The 20,149-nt window shown below is 43.3% G+C and overlaps 1 protein-coding gene across 1 annotated transcript; it reads right to left on the reverse strand.

Moving 5' to 3' along the window:
• Positions 1 to 8,808: 8,808 nt before the first annotated feature.
• enc3 (ectodermal-neural cortex 3) lies at positions 8,809 to 19,602 on the reverse strand. Its single transcript, XM_049727573.2, has 4 exons — positions 19,349 to 19,602; positions 16,568 to 17,603; positions 15,714 to 16,489; positions 8,809 to 9,860 (listed from the first exon to the last, which is right to left on the reverse strand). The coding sequence occupies exons 2-3, from the start codon at positions 17,588 to 17,590 to the stop codon at positions 15,743 to 15,745; spliced, it is 1,770 nt and encodes a 589-aa protein (XP_049583530.1). The 5' UTR covers positions 17,591 to 17,603; positions 19,349 to 19,602; the 3' UTR covers positions 8,809 to 9,860; positions 15,714 to 15,742.
• Positions 19,603 to 20,149: the final 547 nt, after the last annotated feature.

A 20,149-nucleotide genomic window follows, 5' to 3' on the forward strand; every position in this document is an offset into this window, starting at 1 on the left:
AATGGCTTGTTTTATTTTTTTTCATTATAATGTTTTGTATTGTCTGCTATGATTAGTGGCTTTCCTCTCGTCTCCTCCCAACTATCATTATTCCAGGCTGTTTCCTCCCTTAAGGGAAGCAGCAAATTCCTTGCTGTCTCTCTCGGGCTGTTTGGACCATTACGTCCAGTCTCCACGTCTCTACGCTCAGGCGACGTCCAGCTAAATAGTTCACTAAATAACAAAACACACTAAGCCTTTCATGTGATGGCCTTAAACGGAAGGATGGGTTGAAACGTTTCGCTGAAGGGGAACCTAATGACATTACAAGATTTTCAACCATTATGCAAGTGGAAAAATAAGAAAAAAAAAAAAAAAAAAAAAGCATAAACAGTAAGTGATGTTTTTGGTGAGAATATATCTGCTTGCTTCATCTCACATTTTTCTCTTAACCATTGTTTAGGCCGCTCCTTCTTTCAAGAAAGCAACTGGCAAAGCAATCACAGTAATTGCACAAAGACATGATGCCCAAAGAAATGATTTCTCCTCATGTTGGAATCTTTTGAGTCCAGGTATGCACTTTTGTCTTGCCTTACCTGTTCAACATTTACTTGAGAAAACATCCTGTATTTATGCAATACAGTGAACTATGTCAAATATAAAACTATTGCTTTGGTGCTATCTTCTGCATTTTATAGCTAAGAAGCTATTTTAAAATTAGCGGAGGAGCTTCATTTACTTAGACCAGATTAATAAGAAAAATATGCTTCTGAATCTACAATAATATTAAATATTTTTTTTAGGAATAAAACCAACTACGCTACTGTATTTTATTCCTGATCCTAGTGGTGATACTTGGAGACCTGAGTATTTTTTCAGGTGGTGTAAAAACAACCAGCATCTGGCCCAACTTGAAATTATATTTTCAGGCATGACACTCTCTCCACAATCGGAAGTATTTGGACCCTCAGGGCAGCCTTACCTCCTCACATCAAACCTTCCCAGAAAACCACTATAGGATTCCGAGGAATTTAATGTCATACGGCAAACTGGGAGTTATTCCACGCCTGATCCTCCTCTGGCCGCAAAGTTAAACAAACAGATGCTCCACAGAGACACGTGTACACGCAAAACCTCCCTGAAGGCCTCAAAAACACACACACATCTCATTTTTTTGGCCTACACTTGGTTTTAATTTGGTTTCTTAGCTTTTAGGAGTCTGTTTTTTGAAGTATTCTTTAGTTTGACTCCGTAGCAAAACATAACGATCATTATCTTACTTATTAGTACAAATACAAGAGTTGTCAGACACCAAGGCTGTCAAATTAGCATCTGAAAAATAAGAAGCTGGATTTTGAATTTCTTTAGGATCCAAAGTCCATATATATGTAATAGGATACAAAACAATCTTAATTGCAATTTGATCTAATGAGATTAGAGCAGCTCTTGGAGGAGACATTTTCTAATCATTTGAATTCCAGAATTGAAGTCATAATTCCCAAGGTCGCACTTGATGACCCCAGGTTAGCGTCCCAAAATTCAACCCACACCTGCACTGTATAAATATCTGATCATGTTAATGGACTCATTGACATACCTTATAAAAATAAAAAAATACTTAAATAAAAATTAGGCCGATGAAGCACTTTCGATGATACCTCAAAATCGAAGATTGTGGAGTGAAGAGATAAAGCGCCTTGGGAGAAAACGTTCCACCCACCGCTTTGTTTATGAAAAAAATCCAAATGTATTACCTTCTGACAGATGTGCTTTATCACTCATGTTTATTTTGGCCCCAGGCTGAGCATTCTTGACTAATTGATCAAGCTAGGTTATGAAGGAATGTTCTGGATGGATGTTTTATCTCAGGGTTGTTGCCACACTCAAACACAAAGCTGGCTTTTCTTCCGAGCGTGCACAATGTGTCCTCTCCTCTAAAATCCAAGGTGATGCCACAAAGATAAGCAACCTTCGGAGACACTCCTTATGTAACCTCATTCTTCTTAGCCAGAGTCTTTTGACATACAACCACTTCTTTTTTTTTTTTTATGGTTCAATCGGTGTTACACGTTAATGTGTCTCGTTTTATGACAGTGTGGTCTGGTTCATTGATTCTTAGTTCAAGTCGGCATGATTGAAGTTCTTTGCTTATCTTTTATGTCGTATCTACGAAAGAAGCCGGGCAAAAGGGAAGAAATAACAAAGATGATTGTTGTTGATAAACGTGATTCCGCGCTTTAGTTTATAATCCCTCCAAAGTGCTACAATTCGGTTTATTTAAGATTTAAATGATTTATGATATCATCATGGCCTTTCAATAACAAAGAAAAAAGGATCCTCATGTTTTTGATTTGTCTTTCCACCCTACGCTATGCAAATGGTGGACGACTGACATTTCTGGAAGCATGAAAACCTTGAGCGTCTTTTCAATTCATTTTGGTAAGTAACTGTTGACTGCTGTCAAAGCTCTAAAACAATTAGCGCAACCACCGTGTTGTCTGGTTAAGCCGGCTGTCGGCAGTTTGAAGCATTTTCCATCTGTGTTTCACCACTCTGTGTGGGAGGTCTATGTGGCGTTTTCCAAAACGACTCTCATACACACATTTTTGGTATTGAAAGCCAAACACATAAGTGGTGCCAAGTCAAATAGCCTGCTGGCATTGTGTGTGGAAAATCTTCCCCAAGTGAGAAACTGAAGATGGGGGCAAGCTAGTGTTGGGAAAGGACCCTAAAAGAAGCGGCATTTGTGCAATGTTTTTGTGTCACATTTGTGTGTGTGTCACTTTTTGGGAGGAATGCATGTGGAGCAAAAGAGAAGAAAAGGCCTGCGGGGAAGTAAAGCTGATGCATTTTTTATTTACTCGCTGCAATCAAAGGTGCCCTCGGCGAGGAGGACTTATTCTTTTTACGAGAGTGACGCTTAAGGTGCAGGTGCTTATGCTTAGGTTCTGAACCCGAAGGCACGCTTTTGTTGCTGCCTTTTATTTTTTTTGTTGGCTAAAGAAGAACAGAGTGTAAACAGGACGCCAAAACCATAAAGATCCAAATTGAGCAGTAAACTGGACAAACAGTGAGCGTGACTGTGCGCAGCCTCCTCGGCACTTCCTTCTTTTGTGCCACGGTGGATGCGGACCCGTTCGGGAGGACTGAAAGCGCACTCTGATTTAGAAGCAGCGCTGGCAATGCTCAATGACTCTCTTGTTGCTTTATTAAGGGGAGGAGGAAGGACCAAACCAAAGAACAAAAAGAGCACTTTTCACTCGGCAGTCAGGTTGGGTACAATTCAGTACAGTACGCCTTTATCCATCCATCCATCCATCCTTTTTCATCCACTCCGCTCCAAGTCACGGGGCAGCCGTCTTAGCGGGGGTGCCTTTGGCGTTACTGAGGTGTTCCCAGGCCAGCTGTGAGTTCCTTATAAAGGCTTTTGTAGACTGAAAACGTTTGGTTTTGCCACCAAGGAGCAACATTTCAGCTTTTATTTCCTGATTTACGTCTGTATTGGATCGTACCTTTTGTTCCACGTGACTGGCAACTGGCCGCCATGTTTACGATCCACATTTGTTTTGTAGAATTGGTTTTGAAATTGTGGTGAGCACAAAATCAGAAATGCACATTCATAAGAACCAAAACGTTGAATGTATTGAAGGAAAGAAATGTCTAAATTCACCTCGCATTGTTTCCAATACAGTGGCTAATATTTCAAAATAGTCAACGGGAACCTGGCGGGCCGACTCGCAACCTTCATTTTAGGAGACAACCACCCTAGCCAACCGCTAAGTTGAAGACATTTCAGACTGCCTGGAAATGGCGCGATTTTAGGCTGAAATATTTTATGCTCTAAAAGTAAGTTGTCATGGAAACAGTAAATGTTTTAGTATAAATATCCAGTTTCTCACCTTTACACTCTCATAGCAAATTTTCCAGAGTATGTCTTTCCACATTTGCTGGCTACTTTTCAGAGCCAAGAAGCATAAATCCGAAGAATTATGTTCCCCCTAAATTCCAGTTTGTTATCCAAGTGCCAAATTATTGTAAATCTCACACCGACTCCAGGTTCTGGGTGTTTTTTTAATCCGCTGCTACCTGACTAACACTGTCAGAGAGGTATTTGCTCGAAAATATATTCAGCTGTCACTCGTGATTCGTACTGTGTAACTTGCTGAGTCAGCGCTCCTTCATGACGTCGAGTCCACTAAGGAGAAGCTAAATGAATGGTGACTCACGTTTGAATCTATTGGTCATCTTCTGCCGCTTTTAGGTGTGGATCAAGTAGATTGACTCAATTATGTGTCACCAAGTCCCATGAAAAGCACCGCGGCCTTGGAAAAACCTGTTCCACCACCGAGCCAGACGGCTCCATTGTTGCCGGCTGCATCCGTTTCCTTCTCCTCCCCATACTTTTCTATTTCTTCTTTTTTGATTCCATCATTCCTTTGTCAGTCCGTCAGGACTTAGACAACAGAGGTGGCGTCGGCTAGATCAGAAATAGCAACAAACCTTTGCCCCGCTCCCAGACTGCTTTCCAACCCATAAATCATTCATTGTTTGGATCAAGCCTCAGCTGAGCCTTCATCTTTTTCGTTTTCATTTAGAATATCAAAAGCAGAGTAAGCCGAGCGCCAAAGGTCTTAGACCTCCGTTAAATTTCTTATTTTGCCAGAGGCCATATATTCTTATAGCTCAGATTCTTGTTCCCATATGAAAGAGATAGAATGCACATTTTGGAGACGTTATGTTGCAGTTTTATTCAAGTTGGACACAAACTTTCCAGAGAATTGAAGTTACCATTTTTATCTTGAAATGTTATTCTCATCATAAATTGAGAAAGAGAGGGCTGTAAAACCCTAAAGGTCAGACCCTCCAATTGCCCCCCCGAGTGTGTTTGTATGTCTAATCCAGCACGTGTCAGCTTCATTAGTTTGTGAATGTGGTTTGTGGGGTGGGGCACACGTCAACCCCCCCCAGACAGGAGCAGATGCTGTGGACACATACGGATGTCTCTCTATTGTATTATTCATCCTGTGTCACATCCCATCTGAGGTGGTCAACCGGACATGATGACACATGCTCACACACACACACTCCGTGTTATCTGGAAAATTCAGTTTGGCGTGTCGGTGGGGGTTGCGTCACACTTGTGAAGTTTTATTAACTGCAAGTGGCAAAAGCCGAGCTTCCTTTGATTGACGGAACGTGTGTTTGTATTCAAATGCATGTGCGCGTGTCACCTCAGGCAACATATCAAATCCGACTATTGCGCTCTTCCACCCCGGCTGGGAGCGTGTCGCTATGTTTTATTAATGAGAATAAGCGGAAGTGTCGATTAAGCCAGCAAAGTGTGAGCGTAACAAAGGGCTTTGTGGGGAAGAGAAACGGAGTCTTGTAAACAAAGCGCATAAATCAAAGTATGTCGGCCTCGCCGGGAATGTCCACCAACTCGCGTTTGTTGCTCATCAGCTGTTTTATGTGGATGGGAGCTTTTGTGTGCTCGCATGTTCTCATCCAGTGATGGTCCTCCCACCTGGAGGGAAGACAAAAGGATGACCCACATTCATCAAATTGTTTGTTGTTGCAACAATAGAGATTTTACTCAGTGGGATTTGAATCGGAAGGCAAATGTGAAAATAGTTGCGATTTGCATTTTGGAGTCACAATTCACCGGGGGCCTCTCGCCCCCTCCCAGCTTTAGACTGCTGGCTAATGAATCTATTGTGCAAGGAAATGTAATAATAAAAGTAAAAATAGGAGTTGAAAAATATGCCTTTTAACATGCAACTTTGAATTTTAAATTGGGCTAACTAAATAAAAAATGGTTATATACCAACAGTTTGATGCTTAAAAATTAACAAAAAAAATCTACAATATGTGTTAAGAAAAAAAAAAAAGATTTTCTTTGTTTACTGAGATTCTAACACCAATTATGAGTACATATTTGGAAAAATAATGAAGCACCATCATCTCTCATTGTCAAAGTCAGCGTTTTTTATATTGGCAGATAGGGACCACGCTGGACCACAAATAGTGAAAAGCCATGAATTATAGATGCCCATTCAATTGCATGGACAAAAAAAAAAAATGTTTTCACGAAAGATAAAGGCTACTCCCCCATCGCATTTATCCTTTGACGTTCCAGTCTTGTAGGAAACTATCCACAAAAATCCATTTAAGATGCTTTAATGTGCAATGAAAAGACCATTATACACTAAAATAGTAACATTTGGTTTAGCATTTGTTTTTGACTTTTGCTAAGAGGCATGTTTTGATCCTAGAAACATTTCAACAACTGGACCCTTTTTTCACACTCAATGGCTTTGTGGCACGCATGCACAGCAGACACAAGACAAGTAGTCTTCTTTTGCTCCAGCGGTTGCACTGCTGACAGTCTGTCTGTCTCACTCTGTTTGCTCCTCATGACTCCACTGGGAGACCTCAGCACAGGGGGGTGGGGGTGGGGGGAGTAAATTTGAGCAAATGTTGGCTCAGAAATATCCTTCTGCAGTGCGGCTCTCAGTACGGTTCAGGGTCATCCTGTTATAATGTGTCATTAGGAAGAGGATAATTGCCCTTAAGCTTTTTAGTCTTTTAAAATGATTGTCTAATGATGATCGGTGGTATTGATTGTGTTGATGGGATTTGTCTTGCTGCAGTTTTTAAACAAAAGTTTAGGATTTAATATCCTACGTCAGCAGCACAGCGGATTAATTCCGATTCTGATATTTGAAATTTTGGCTAAACCGTACTGTACTTTAGCTTAGCTTCTCAGTACGGCAGTAATATTATTTGTTCTTCGAGCCAGAATCTCCTCCATTCATGTCGTTGTTGAGTCTAGTTCCAACCGATGCATTCAATGCGGAGTGGTTTTTGCAATTTCCTGAAATGGAAAATCGACCACAACAAACTCAGGCGAGTGGAGCCGATTCTATACTGTACCACTTGTGGTCTTACCACACACGTGCCCGGGCCATGTGCTTTTAATAATACGCTCGACGTCCATTTAAGGTTAGACAAAACAAAATTAAAAAAAAAAAAAACGTTCCACAAATGTCATAATATAGCCACAAAATTGGCCTTGCTTGATTTAAAACTTGTGTTTAATCTTAGATGTTCCACTATAGTTAGAAACTATCCAGAAAAATAAATATTCCACCATGGGCCCAAATTTCCATATTTTGCTTGACCTTCTTGTCAGCAAACAGATTGAACTACTGTTGCCTCAAAGTTAGAAGACATCAGACACCCAATCTGCTTTTGGCCAGAAGGTGCACATTGATCAATGGCGGACGCGTCCCATGACACCCCCCCCCCCCTTCTCCCCTCTAGGGACTGCAAAGGGACGTTGATTGTAGCCTCATCAAGAGGCGTCTTTGTGTCTTTGCGAGACAGGCGGGGGGCCCCAGCTGGGGGTCTCAGGCCAGCAGACACACACCAATATTTGGATGTGCAAAAGTCTCTGTCCGTTCCACCTCAATGCTTCCTTTAACAAGAAGTCCAAACAACGCTCCTCCCACCTTATACATGCACAAAATCCCCCTCCATATGCACAGATTGTTTCGGCAGTTAGTCCCCCCTCGCCTAATCTGTTTTTTGTTTTGGCGGCCTCTGATGTTCTTTTGTCTGCAGCCGACGTTCAAATGAAAAATTTCTTCACGTCGGTTAATGGCGTTGTCGGCGCGTTGCGTTTGAAATTGCTCGCCTTTGCGCATTTTGCATTACAATAGGAGCCATTGAGTGGACCTTCAGTTGTGTACCCGCTGACCGCCAACTATACCCCCCAGTCTTCTTTTCAAACAGCCGTGTTTCATCTTCTTCTGCATTGTCTTTAAGAATCCATAAATGAAGCTTTGATGAGTGGTTGCACCTGTTGATGCCAAGTTTGTACTTTATTAGCTAGGTTTGGCAACTTTTTGGACAGCCCTAGCAACCCAGCAATGAATTTAGCTACCTTTAAAATTGATTTGGAAACGTTTAGCAATCTGAAAAGCAAACTTTTCATTACATAACACCAATACTGATTGTAAAAAGTTTACACACCCCTGTTCAAATGACTTTTTTTTTCTGATGTAGCAAACATTTTTTTGTCAAAGATTTTCCTTAGTTAGCTTTTCCCACCATTTATGTAGAAATATATTTGAAAATCCTAATTTAGAGATGTATTAAATATAATTTAGTTGCATAAGTGTGCACACCCTCTTGCAATTGTGAATTTGGCATAATTAACCGAACACTAAATCTATGTAATGTTCCACTTATAACATTTTTCATACAATAACATCATTTTAGCAACAAATAGAGCTGAGCCGCCTTTTGCAACATCCTTGGAAAATGAGTTTGCAACATTGATCCATGCAGACGTGTCCACATGTTTCACTGAGTGCCACAGCCTCGCCTCACTGGGGGATTTCTGGAGCCGCCACTTGTTTACATCCAATTAATAGCGCCAATCTTGAAAAACATTTAACTTGCATCACACCGTTCCAGTTATAAGCCTTAAACTTTGTGAATTCACATTCCATTGGGTAGAACATATCGGCGCCTTTTTAAGTGAGTTGCATTTCCGTTGCTGTTTAAATATTTAGAGCATGTTTTAACAGCGCACAGAAAATTTCCATTTAATATTCATACCGCCTTGTGCACAACTTGAAAACCATTTGAACTGGAGAGAATTTCATATATTCTTTCTCTTAAAATAACAAGCTCACATTTAGAGTGGTTTATTTCAAATCCACGATGGAAACTAATTGTCTGAATATGTGTGGAGCATATTTTGTTTGCGCTGCGTAATTCCAAGCATCCCCTGGAAAACAGACAACACAGACAAAATAGATGCTGCTTTGAACAGGATATTACTTTATTGACATTTAAGAGGAAGAGAAGTAACAGACAGTCTTTCAGCATGTCTGATCAACTTAAGTTAGCTTGATTCAAAAAGGTTAAGACTAATAAAGTTAAGACCACGAAGAGAGCTCATACAAACTGTGCAAATCAAAAAGAAATGATCACTTATTAAGAAAATATAAAAACTATTTGTCAGTCTATTTAAAATGCTCCAATGAAAAACAAAAACATGATACAGTAGCTATAAATAACTCGGTACACATCTGTCAATGGAAATGTCGCAAAGTTTTACTAGTCAGGTTTTGTCACTTTTAAGAAGCACGCTTTAGAACTTTCAGGTGGGAAAAAACACTGCAGATGTCACCTAGAAAACCTTTGTCATGAAACTTGTACATTCACACAAAGAAGAGAGCATTGTTAAAAACAGACAATAAAGAGGTCACCAATCTGGAGCGAGTACAGTTCATGGCGCCTCTTCATGCAGTAAAAAAATATACATAACCCTGAGACACACACAAAAATAAGTAACTTCTTCAGCTGTAATGGGGCTTTGCCAGTTTGTATTTTCATGTCAGGAGGAAGATACAATTTAAAGCTGGCTAAACTTGAGGGAAGACCAAGTCCAATGTTTAAAAATAGAGCTTGTACACTCGATGGAGTTTCAATGGTCAGTCAGCAGCTCGATACGTTACTGTACACCTGAGGGAAAGCCCAGTGTGACGAGGAAGAGGAGGAAGGAAAGACTTGCTTTTGGCTAAATGTTGCAGGACTTCAGTCAAACATCAGGCGTTAAGTTACGGAGCTTTCTGCCCCCTGGGCCTCCCCCGGCTGTGCTTGACGTGTTCCAAAGAGCGCATGGCAACCGCACCGGCTTAGGGGCTACATGGGAAAGTCACACAAGATGTTCTGGGTAAACACATCCGGTGGGTAGGAGGCGATGAAGACGCTCTTTCAGTCTTCACTTTCCAGGAATCGAGCCAGTCCAATGTTGACGATAGCGGGAACGCCAGCGGGGAACACACACGGGCCCTTCATCCTCGTTGCTGTGGAGAGAAGGTGAAAGAAGGAGATTAATGTTCCGGTCCGGTGACGACCCAGCGAGGGTACATGACCACACAAGAATGCGCCGAGGCCTCCAGGTCTCCCGACAGCTTGTCAAAGAGACATTCTATACGGCTTAGCTAAGGCGTAGCGTCTACGGCGCCACCGACCCGCTTCCCTCAAGGAATGTGCGATTAAGTCGCCCGGCTAAACTCCTCGCCAACAAAGCTTTTTTTTCTCAGATTTATCACTTCAACATACTTCCTTGACATTGAATTATCCGTACTATGATAATCTGCTTTGCCAGTGAGTGATCAGCAGTGGCTTACATCATCCATATGGAATCTCGTAGAAGAATCATAGTACCGACTTTAAAAAACATGAAGATTGGCGGTGTCAAGGCATGTGGAATGCCAAGAACAATGAAACGTAATCTGTCATTTTCTGGACCGTTTATCCTGTTGAGGGCCGTTGGGACCTAGAACCTATTTTTGAAAATCAGCAAATTGCTAGAAATTGTCAATAATACGTAAAAAAAAAAAGTAGATCTGCACGTGTCTCCAAAATCAAATGGATTTTTACACAATCCTGCTAACGCAGTCCTTGGAGGCAGTAATGATGTTCTGTGAAAATGATCTGCTGCAACTGGCCAAAGCACGAAGGCCTCCCTCTTGGAAGCGTGTTAACATTCCTGCAGCAGTTGAGCACCATTTTGACAACTCTTGTTAAATATTTGGCATCTCTGATCTCCAGCTGCCACCGCAGATAGTTGAGTGCCCTGCAGTTAGCATGGAATGTTCCACTGGATATTCAGAGGGAGGAACGCAATGTTTACCCCTAATTATCGTCGTTTGTCAGCGGATGAGCGCTTGCTCTCTCATCTCGACCTGTTTGACTGTGGTCGCTTTGTTTGGCTGATGAAGACCGAGTAGCTAAACCATGCTATAATGCTACTGCTGTTCACACATTGCTGCTCAGAGATGAGCCTGGGATTAACTATGGCTTTTTAGGGGTGACAAATTCATATTGCCATGTTCTAATGTCGAGGCACCAGGCCACTTACTGTTCGGTCGCCTAGCAACCAGTGAGCAATATGGCAAGCTTGAGCTGGGTCGCCATCATCCCTTCGATAAATGCCATGCAAAGCACATCCAGTGTGAAAGCCTCATAAAGATTAGAAAGTGCTGATAGCGTAGAAACGTGGAAAATACTCAAGTACAGTTAGCGGAATAATCTACTTAAGTAACCACTGTCTGCCGGTGCACAGGTTAATGCCTGCGCTTGTCGAGTGCTTCAACGTCTTTAATCTTTCTCAAGTGGGAATGATGACAAAGCTGCTCCCACTTGTTTGTACTTTACTGAGTGACGGCCATCATTACTTTTTAATAATAAGCTTCATTGCTTTTTTATACTCAGCTTTCACCGTCTAGCTGTCTGGCCTAACAATGTCGACATGGTCTTATGTCTGTTTTCGATTCTAAATTCTTTACTGAGTAATAATTGGAGTTTTATCAGAGTCATTACTTGTGTACTATATTCAATCTTATCTTATTTTCTGGTCTAAAAAACAACAAACACTACACACTAAAAACATGCCAGAGTGTGTATCAGTGCCGCGATCCTCGGAATGGCCCCCGTGAACCCTCCTAAATAGAAAGCTAATTAGAATTAAAAGCATTACCTAACTTCTTAGGCTTATTATGGGAAGTAGTTCAAGCCTAATTCAGAGGAAAAAACATTGCTTGTAGAAACTGTTAAAGGCTTTGTAGGGACTGCATGTGCATCTACATGTGCGTTTAAGCACTCCTTTAGAACGTTTGGACGGCATTTAATTTTTTTCTAGCATGGTTTAAGTCCTAGCGGTTACCATGTCTGCCTCACAGTCAAAATGTTCTGGGTTTGAATCTGGACTCAGGGTCTCCTGTGTGTCATTTGTATGTTCTCTGTGTAGAACAGAGTCAGACAGGAACATTTACGCCAAAGCAACAAGTTTCATTGGCAAGACCGTGTTAGCCAATCAGAAACACCCAAAAAGTTTCCTATAGCATTCGTCTTGATTAAAGTCTCGAGTGACCTGGAACCCGTCACAGCTCACTTAGGGTACATATTGCTGGCCAGCCAATCACAGGGCACAACCATTCACCCTGACATCTATGGACAATATGAAGTAATCCCCAACAATTACCTAACGTACAACTCGTATTTATCCAGCAAATAGCATGTGCATATAATGACACCGCATCTCCATATTTATTAAGATAACAGCTGCGTCTTCCCAATTCCTCACACGGCCACCATATCTTTATTCTGTGTGCCTCCCGTCCGTGTCCAGCGTGCCACGTTTACTAATGACCTGCATTCCACTGTATTGACCTTCACGTGAATCATTAGCATTGTTTGTGCTGTATAAAAGTGGCGGGAGCAGCTTCTTGGTGCAGCTGCAGAGCAGAATGGGGCATCTTTTGAGGTAAAAGACTGGAACAAAAGAGGGCCTGTGTAACTCCAAACGTGCCACTTGGGTAGCACTTCATAGGCGCCAATATTACGTAATTCAAGATTAATTACCAGACACAGACACACTTTGGCTCATGCCAGCTGGCTTCCCCAAAGAGGCCTCTGGAACTCTATGATGGCTCGTTGCTTTTTGAGGGCCTAATCAAATTAGCGCGGCCGATTATTCAGCCATTGGAAGCATCTTCTCTGCTTTCTCTTAACTTACAGCACAGAGAAAAGCCTCATAAAAAGTCCATTAGAATTATGCAAATCAGCACTCAAGGGACGACTGGACACCAAGTGTGTGTGTGTGTGTGTGTGTGTGTGTGTGTGTGTGTGCACGTGCTAATAACTGTGTGCGTGTGGAAGCTGGGTGGCGTGAGGTACACAGATGCAATTATAAAAGCCTCATTCACTTTGGGCTCCTGGTGGCACTCGCGACGCGGCATTAATAAAACATTAGTATTGAGTGAACGGGGGGCCTCGGCACTCCTCCCTGATCCCACTGTGACCTTTCCGTTTTACAGCAGCTGTCTCGGGACGCCACGAGCTCGCCGACGACTCCCCCTGGGCGACCCCTGGCCCCGCCAGGTGTAGTCCATCACACGGCTTCGGTTGAAGCCGTTAGAGTGGCGCTTATGTTTGTGATTTTGATGTGACGAGAGGCGATGAGTGGGGAGTGATGAGGAGGGGCGGGCGTATGGTCAAGAGACAAAAGGCCGAAGCATAGATAACAGTCATTTGTGAGGTTGTCGCACTTGACTGGTTTCAAGGGCGGGGGGCATTGTGTTGAACTTTACGCACAGAGGTCTGGTTCCACCCTGTCTGCTCAAAGGCACAAATTGAGATTGTACAAAAAAAAAAACTAGTTGAAGATGTGACTTCAGCATTGTATGGTAAATGTGAACTTTCCTGAAGGCAACATAGTCCTCCTCCATAGTTTGTTTTGGTTATGACTCATGCGCACGCTGAACTCTTCCAAACGTCTTGTTTTTTCAGATGGCCAGTTTCAACATTTACAGTGTTGTTTTTCATGAAGTACCACTTTGAGACTAATTTTTAAATGTTTGCTTATTCCCAGTCCAGCTTGTAGTTCAAATCTGCTCTTTAGTTGTCCCACCCTCACGGCGCCTTAAGCAAGAGTATGCAATCATTTTGCCTTTGTAATACTTTATTTTTTCACAAGACTAACCTCAGGCTCCTCTTCAAAAAAATAATCTACAGTTACTGCTGTCTATTTTCCTTCAAACATTGGTCAGCATGGTGCCATAGTTGTTAGCGTTTCTGGCTTGTTGACAGTCAACTTCCTGTTTTGAATAGTACTCTCCTTGTTTGCGTCAGTTGTCTCCAGGGACGCGGCCTCCCACCTACATTCCCGAAACACGCTGTGAGGTTCTAAAATCATTTAAATGTGCCAAAAGTCAGCTTTGAGAGGCTCCAGCTCACTTGACGCACTAATGGCGACAAACAGTTGGATGGAAATGACACAACAAACGTTTTGGAGCCAAAACAAAAGACTGCAACATTGTTGCATTTAGTGCTATTCGAATACATATGTAGCATAGACGTTTAGGCGCTATTTCTTAACTATTCTCACCAACTAACTACAAGCAGCATTCACACATCTTTACTATTAAGAATGCAAGCCACACCTTCATTCCTCCCAAATTAGAGGAAGGTTGGATGGCTTATTTTTCAGGACAGGCAATGTCAGCAATGCAGCTGTGTATATTTCTGTGCGTCACCATCTCTGCGTACATATGTGAGAGTGAGGGGGAGGAAAATTGATCGGCAAAAACAGCTGAGTGGAGGTTTTCAACCCTGCCATAAACATGAAATGAAACACACGCACACTATTATTTTGCCTCTCTGACCCCAGCTGAAAGTTGACAGCCTCTGGAGCTAAGTATTTTTAGGCAGGCATTAGTTTCGGCTGCCAAAATGGGCAAAATATAGCTTTGCTTCTTCTGGTCTTGCGCTGCACTTGCAACTCTGCATGTGCGTGGAGTTTTATTTTATTTTGATGCCACAAGATAAAAAAGACAACTACTATTCTCCTGCCTCTGCAGATCACGGCTTCTTCTTACCCCTTCTCTGCTGTAATTAAACAAAGGCATTGGGGGCGGTCGCCACGGTAACTGCAGAGGGATGCGGTGCCTTGATCTTTCCTAAGCCAGCCTGTCTGTCTCCAACCATGTCCCCAAAAACCAAAATGCGTGCCACAGATGCAGTGGTCCTTGCTCTGCCCCTCCCCCAGCTCATACCCCAACCAGCTGTGGACAGCAGACGCCCTCAGCTATACGTAATCGTCTTGGCATTGCACATCACGCCCATAGGGAAGTTACAATGTTGTTTACCGGACTAAAAAAAAAAATGTGGTTTTTGTCAAGTCCCCAAAAACGATCTGTCAAAGTGAAAATAACATGCCTATAGGAAAGGCACAACACTGAGGGAATTGTTATTCACATTCTATACACTGCACTTATAGAGATCAAAGCTTCTTTACGCACATAAAAGAAACTGTATTTTAGTTAAAAAAGAGGGATAGAAAAAATTACGGGCTGTGATCAAAATAAAGCAATCCCTCAAAACCAATGAATCAACAGCACATAAACGTTAAGTGCACACGCGTGCAGCTGAACGACTCTCGTCGTCATTCGAAAACCCCACCCCGAGTTTACGTTCGACGAAAATGATCAATAAAAACAAACCGCCAACCAACAATAAAAACAAACGGCAGACTTTTGAATGTGACTTTGGCGAGTTGCTCAGTTTTCCCTCGCCGTAAAGATTTTTTTTTGACTTGACTTCCCTTTCAACCTCTCAGACAAAATTGTATAGTTTGAACATTGTGGCGTTAGAAAATACAATGCTCGTCTTTGTTCAAAATATCAGTTCAACTTGAAGCGAGCACACTTTGTCTCTTATTTGGAGAACCTTTTTTTCCATATTTTTCAACATAACGTAATACCTCGGTATCACAGATTTTCACCCACTGTGGTTGGATCTCTACGCCCTAAACATTGTGCTCATCTTAACTGCAGATCTCTGGACGCTGCTGACTCCTGACTTGATGGCACGGTCTCATTCATCAACCTGGCACTACGACTAGAGGCCCGATCCAATGACAGAGGTCCTGTGTTGCGGCGCTCTGCTCTGTAATTAGCAACGCGTTGACATTCCTCCAGCTCTGCAGACCGGCGTGTTTATCCAACACCCGGTCACCACAGTGGCTAGATAATGTGTAACTGTAACCAGTAGCAACACTGGCATGAGTGCAGGCTTGGAAACCGGCCTAGTCCGGCTCAAACTGACATTCACCTGAGCCGGTGCGAGGTGTTCCGGAGGCTAGAATTACTCACCGTAGGAGGCTTAACGCACTCGTGCGTTTCTAGGCCGACAGATACTTCCATGTACTGACGAAGGCCGTGGGAATGAGTGAGTAAGGAACGCTGGTCACGCTGTCCCAAGAGTCTGAAGATGGATCATAGCAGTCTAGGGTCTTGCATCTCTGAGCCCCAAAGTACCCCCCGACCACGTATAGTCTGTTTCCCGATGCCACGGCATGACAGCTGATTCGTTTGGCAGTCACGTCGCCAAACTTCGACCACTGGTACGTCTCGCTGTTGAAGCGGTACGCCGAGCTGGCCGAGAATTCAGTGTCGCCCCCGATCACGACGACATGGTTTCCGACCACCGCCGCTGCCGTGTAGCGCCAAAGCTGCGGACACGCCGCTGGAACAGACCATCGGTTCTGGCAAGGGTCAAAGCACTGAACCTTGGGATATTTGTCTCTGTTGACGCTGGTTCCTCCGAAGGCAAACAGCTTGTTTTTAGCACCGACAACAGCGGCGTTGCTCACGCCTTCTCTGAGCGGAGCCACCAGCGTCCATTTGTTGGTCTGTGGGTCATACTGCTCCACCTGTTTTAGTGACACTGACGGGGAGGCGGGAAAGGATCCTGCAAGAGAAGTGTGTCCTCCCACAACATAAAGTATGTGGTCCAACTCTGCTGAGCCATGTCCGAATCTGGCAACTAGCATGGGTGCCGCTTTGGACCACTCATCATGCAATGTGTCATAGGTCCAGACATCTTTGGAGGCCCCGTTCTCAGAGCCACGCCCTCCAGTGACATATACCTGCAACACAAGGAACCGGACTTCAAGGACCATTCTTCAAGGTCTCAGATGTTCAGGTATCTTTAACGACGTGCTTACCTTACAACCGATGGCACAGGCGCTGCATTCCTTTCTGGGACTCGGGATGTCAGTTTTGGGCGTGATCTCTTTGGTCTTGTTGTCAATCACATAGACTTTGTCGCACATGAAGGTTTGTCCTCCAAGCAGCAACAAGGCCTGGCTAACCTTTCGGGGCCGGGCGCAGAATCCCGTCACGATGCCATCGTTCTGGAGGATCCTCATCTTGCACCGCACGGCGTCTTCGACAATCTCTCGGCCCACCTTGTGACACATGACCAGCTCTTCTGAAGCCACGTTGTTGAGGAGGTACGTCTCGGGTAGAAGCGCCAGACGGACACAGCGCAGTAACTCTGGCAGTTCGCTGTGTCTCTGCTCCATGTCGGCCTTGACCCAATCAATGACAGCTTCGTACACCAGGCTCTCGTCCTCTACCTCCAGCTCTTCGCTGAGGATCAGCTCGTGCACTTTGTCTCTGGGAAGGTTCAGGAAGTCCTCGGTTTTGTAAAGGGTCGCGAAATTTCCCAGACACATGCTCCACGACAGCTCGTACAGTCTCTGGCACTGGTGGGCGTCTGACAGCAACATCATCCCCAGACAGTTGGACTGATGGAGATTCTTTTCTAGAAACTCCGACGCCGCATCTCTGATGTCATGGAACTGAAGCATATCTCCGGCCTCGAGCAGGGACTCTGCATTTTCCTCATTGATGATGATTCGGGCCGAGTAGGCGTAGTCGAGCAGCAGTTCCAGCACCTCCGGATGGAGAGAATCGTGGAAGTTGACTTCGGCGTCACGGCTCTCCCTCAGTCCACCACTGAACATGGCCTCAAAGTATCGACTGCAGGATGCCAGGACGGCCCGGTGGCAGGGGAAGGCCTGGTTTCCGGCTTTCAGGACGACATCTGTGAAGACTTTACGCTTGCGAAGTAAGTTGAGCTGTGTCAAGAGGCTGTCGGCATGTGACGTCTTGTGGAACAGTTGGATGTTCATAGAGCCGGAACTGGAGCGAGACTTTCGGTTTTCGTGGCTAGTGACGGACATTTTGAATTTCAAGCTGGCAAGAAACAAAAAAAGAAGAAATTAGCACACAAGGGCCTTGGTTTACAACAGTGTCCAGTTTTATTATATTTATTTATTGATGGGAGAAACACTCCCTTTCCTTCCTGACTAAACAGGGTAGTTGCCAACAACAGTTTGTTGGGCAGTGATAAAACTCTGATGCGTAGTTACGGAAATGAACTTTAGACTTTAAGGAGTTAAAAGGTAAGCCGACAGCACGCTTCCACAGGCAATATCAATAAACCCTGGAGAATGCCCATACAACTAGCCTACACACACACACTTGTTAGTAATGACACCGGTGTGCCTCCTTATATCACATTTTTCCACCCCTATAAACATTTCAAGGCTGCGAGTGAAATCCAGCCACTGTGACAGCCAATAAATTACCCTGCTGGCTGTGGAACTGCAGGCAGTGTTTCAAAACCTGTCAGAAATAGATGGCCGTCAATTCCTCTCCTTTCACAGAGCAGTCCAATAACTGGGCTAATTATTAGACTCCAAGGTATCTTTTTTTGCCCCACCTTTTTCAGGACCATAATTTTACAGGTATGTTGCATTAACGTATGTTCTTCTAAAAATGTAGAAGCACCAGGGTTTCCCAAAGGTTGTTCAGTAAAAATGTATGAGGCCACCTGTCATGTCATATCATGTCATCACTGTAGGCCTTCTCAGACCTTCTCAGTTTCAGTGAGCTCTTCACCTTTTCCCCCACTCTGATGAATTTTCAAACTTAATTCACCTTTTCATCAATCAAGCATAAGATCCGATCATTTTTAACAACATCGGTCACAATATTAACAATACTGGTATCCCGATACACCTTTCAGTGTTGCTCTGCAAATATCTTTCATTGCCACACGGGAAATATGGAGTAGCGATTCAAACTCTTGTTCAAATTGTGAGGCGGATAGCTATTACACATACCCACTGCACTACTCTCAAGAATAACATTCAACTTTTTCTGTTCAGGAATGCATGTTAATCACAAAAAATTGTCATCTTAATCAAGAAATAATAATCCATCCATTTTCTATTTATATTACGCTTATGCTCATTAGTATTGTGAGTGATCTGGAGCCTGTTCCAGCTGACTTTTGAATGTGATACATTCTAAAATCATCAAACCATCTATTCCACTGTGCTGCTCCCAATCATTATATTCAGCCACCAAAAGTAAACATAGAATAGAATAAATGTGTAGTTCTCTTTAAAATAATTGATGTAGTAAAATAACACTGTTTGGTGATAATTACAAATGTTTATTTTGGTTAGTTTACTTGGTGAGTCATGAAATTGTGACACATGCGAACAATAAGTCAAACGGCAAGACTACTACAAAAGAACCTTTCAAACCACCGCTTTAAGAGTGACATTCTTATGCAAGCAGTCTTCAAAAACTGGCCCATTTTGACAATTTTAAACCCATTTCTGCTCGTTGTAATTACAAACCAACCCGAAAGTCGTAAAGTAGTAATAAACTCTGCATGGCACCGAGCGCTTCACTCGCCTCCATTCTATCTTTTGTTCCACGCCGGATCACATTAAGTCGTCTTTTGAATTTCACTGGACTGTGCGGGCTTTGCGTGGACGGACTCGGCGTGAAATCCAATTGGGTTTTGTGCAACCCCCCCAAAATGAAATTCCGCTCATAAGGACGGGAATGTGTGCGTGTGCGGACGATACAACTTGTCAAGCATGCAGGAAAGTCAAGTAAACACTTCGTGGACACAAACTTACCTTTAAACAGATGGCCGCGACGCGTCTCCGGATTTTTAGTGTCGACTTTCACGACTCCACGCAAAAGTTCTTCGTGTTCTTTTGATCGCTATTCAAGCAAACCAGCTTTCCCAGTTTAAGACTAATCTGTGAGTTAAAAAGTCGGAATGCTTGTCAGCCATTTGTCACAAACCCGACGAAAGTTTCGGAGAGGAGAAAAAGTTAGGGAGCTAGTCAGTATCCACCACAGCAAGCGTTGAATAAATGAAGAGAAAAAGGAGGAGCGCACAGCAGCAGTCTGCGGTGTTTTTTAGCTCCTCCCCTCTTTGGAGCTTTTGACCAATCACATTCAAGAATCGAGATGCCTATTATTCTGTGCTCCACTCTTCACAACCCCCACAGGGCCACTGAATTAGGTACACTAAACAAACTCAATGCAGTATAGCTTCCGGCTAGCAAGTGTCATGGCGAGTCTAATGTTAAACAATAACTGAGTGGGATCAGTATGGGATTAGTTAGCGCTCAGTGACGGTGTGGATGATTTTTGGTCTCTGTGTGCCCAGCGATTGGCGTGAGCTGGGATAGTTTCATCAGATATGGTTTCAAACTGGGGTTATGGTTTTGAAGTAGGGTTGCAAACTAAGTTTAGGGTTTCAGAGTAGGGTTTTAAATTAGATTTAGGGTTTATAGATTATGGCCCACATTAATGGTGGATTACGACACTTGCAATAAAGTGATCCCTCGCTACTTCGCGTTTCGTTTATCGCGGATTCACTACATCGTGGATATTTTTTCCAAATTAAAAAAACATTTAAAAGTCAA

Source organism: Syngnathus scovelli, chromosome 10, assembly GCF_024217435.2.
Source record: "Syngnathus scovelli strain Florida chromosome 10, RoL_Ssco_1.2, whole genome shotgun sequence".
NCBI lineage: Eukaryota > Metazoa > Chordata > Actinopteri > Syngnathiformes > Syngnathidae > Syngnathus > Syngnathus scovelli.

Excerpts from the sequence above, each read along its gene's own strand:
- enc3 (XM_049727573.2), bottom strand. The coding sequence starts at position 17,590 with ATGTCCGTCACTAGCCACGAAAACCGAAAGTCTCGCTCCAGTTCCGGC. Across the intron at positions 16,490-16,567 it reads CCTGTGCCATCGGTTGTAAG|GTATATGTCACTGGAGGGCG; the intron begins GTAAGCACGTCG and ends CTTGTGTTGCAG.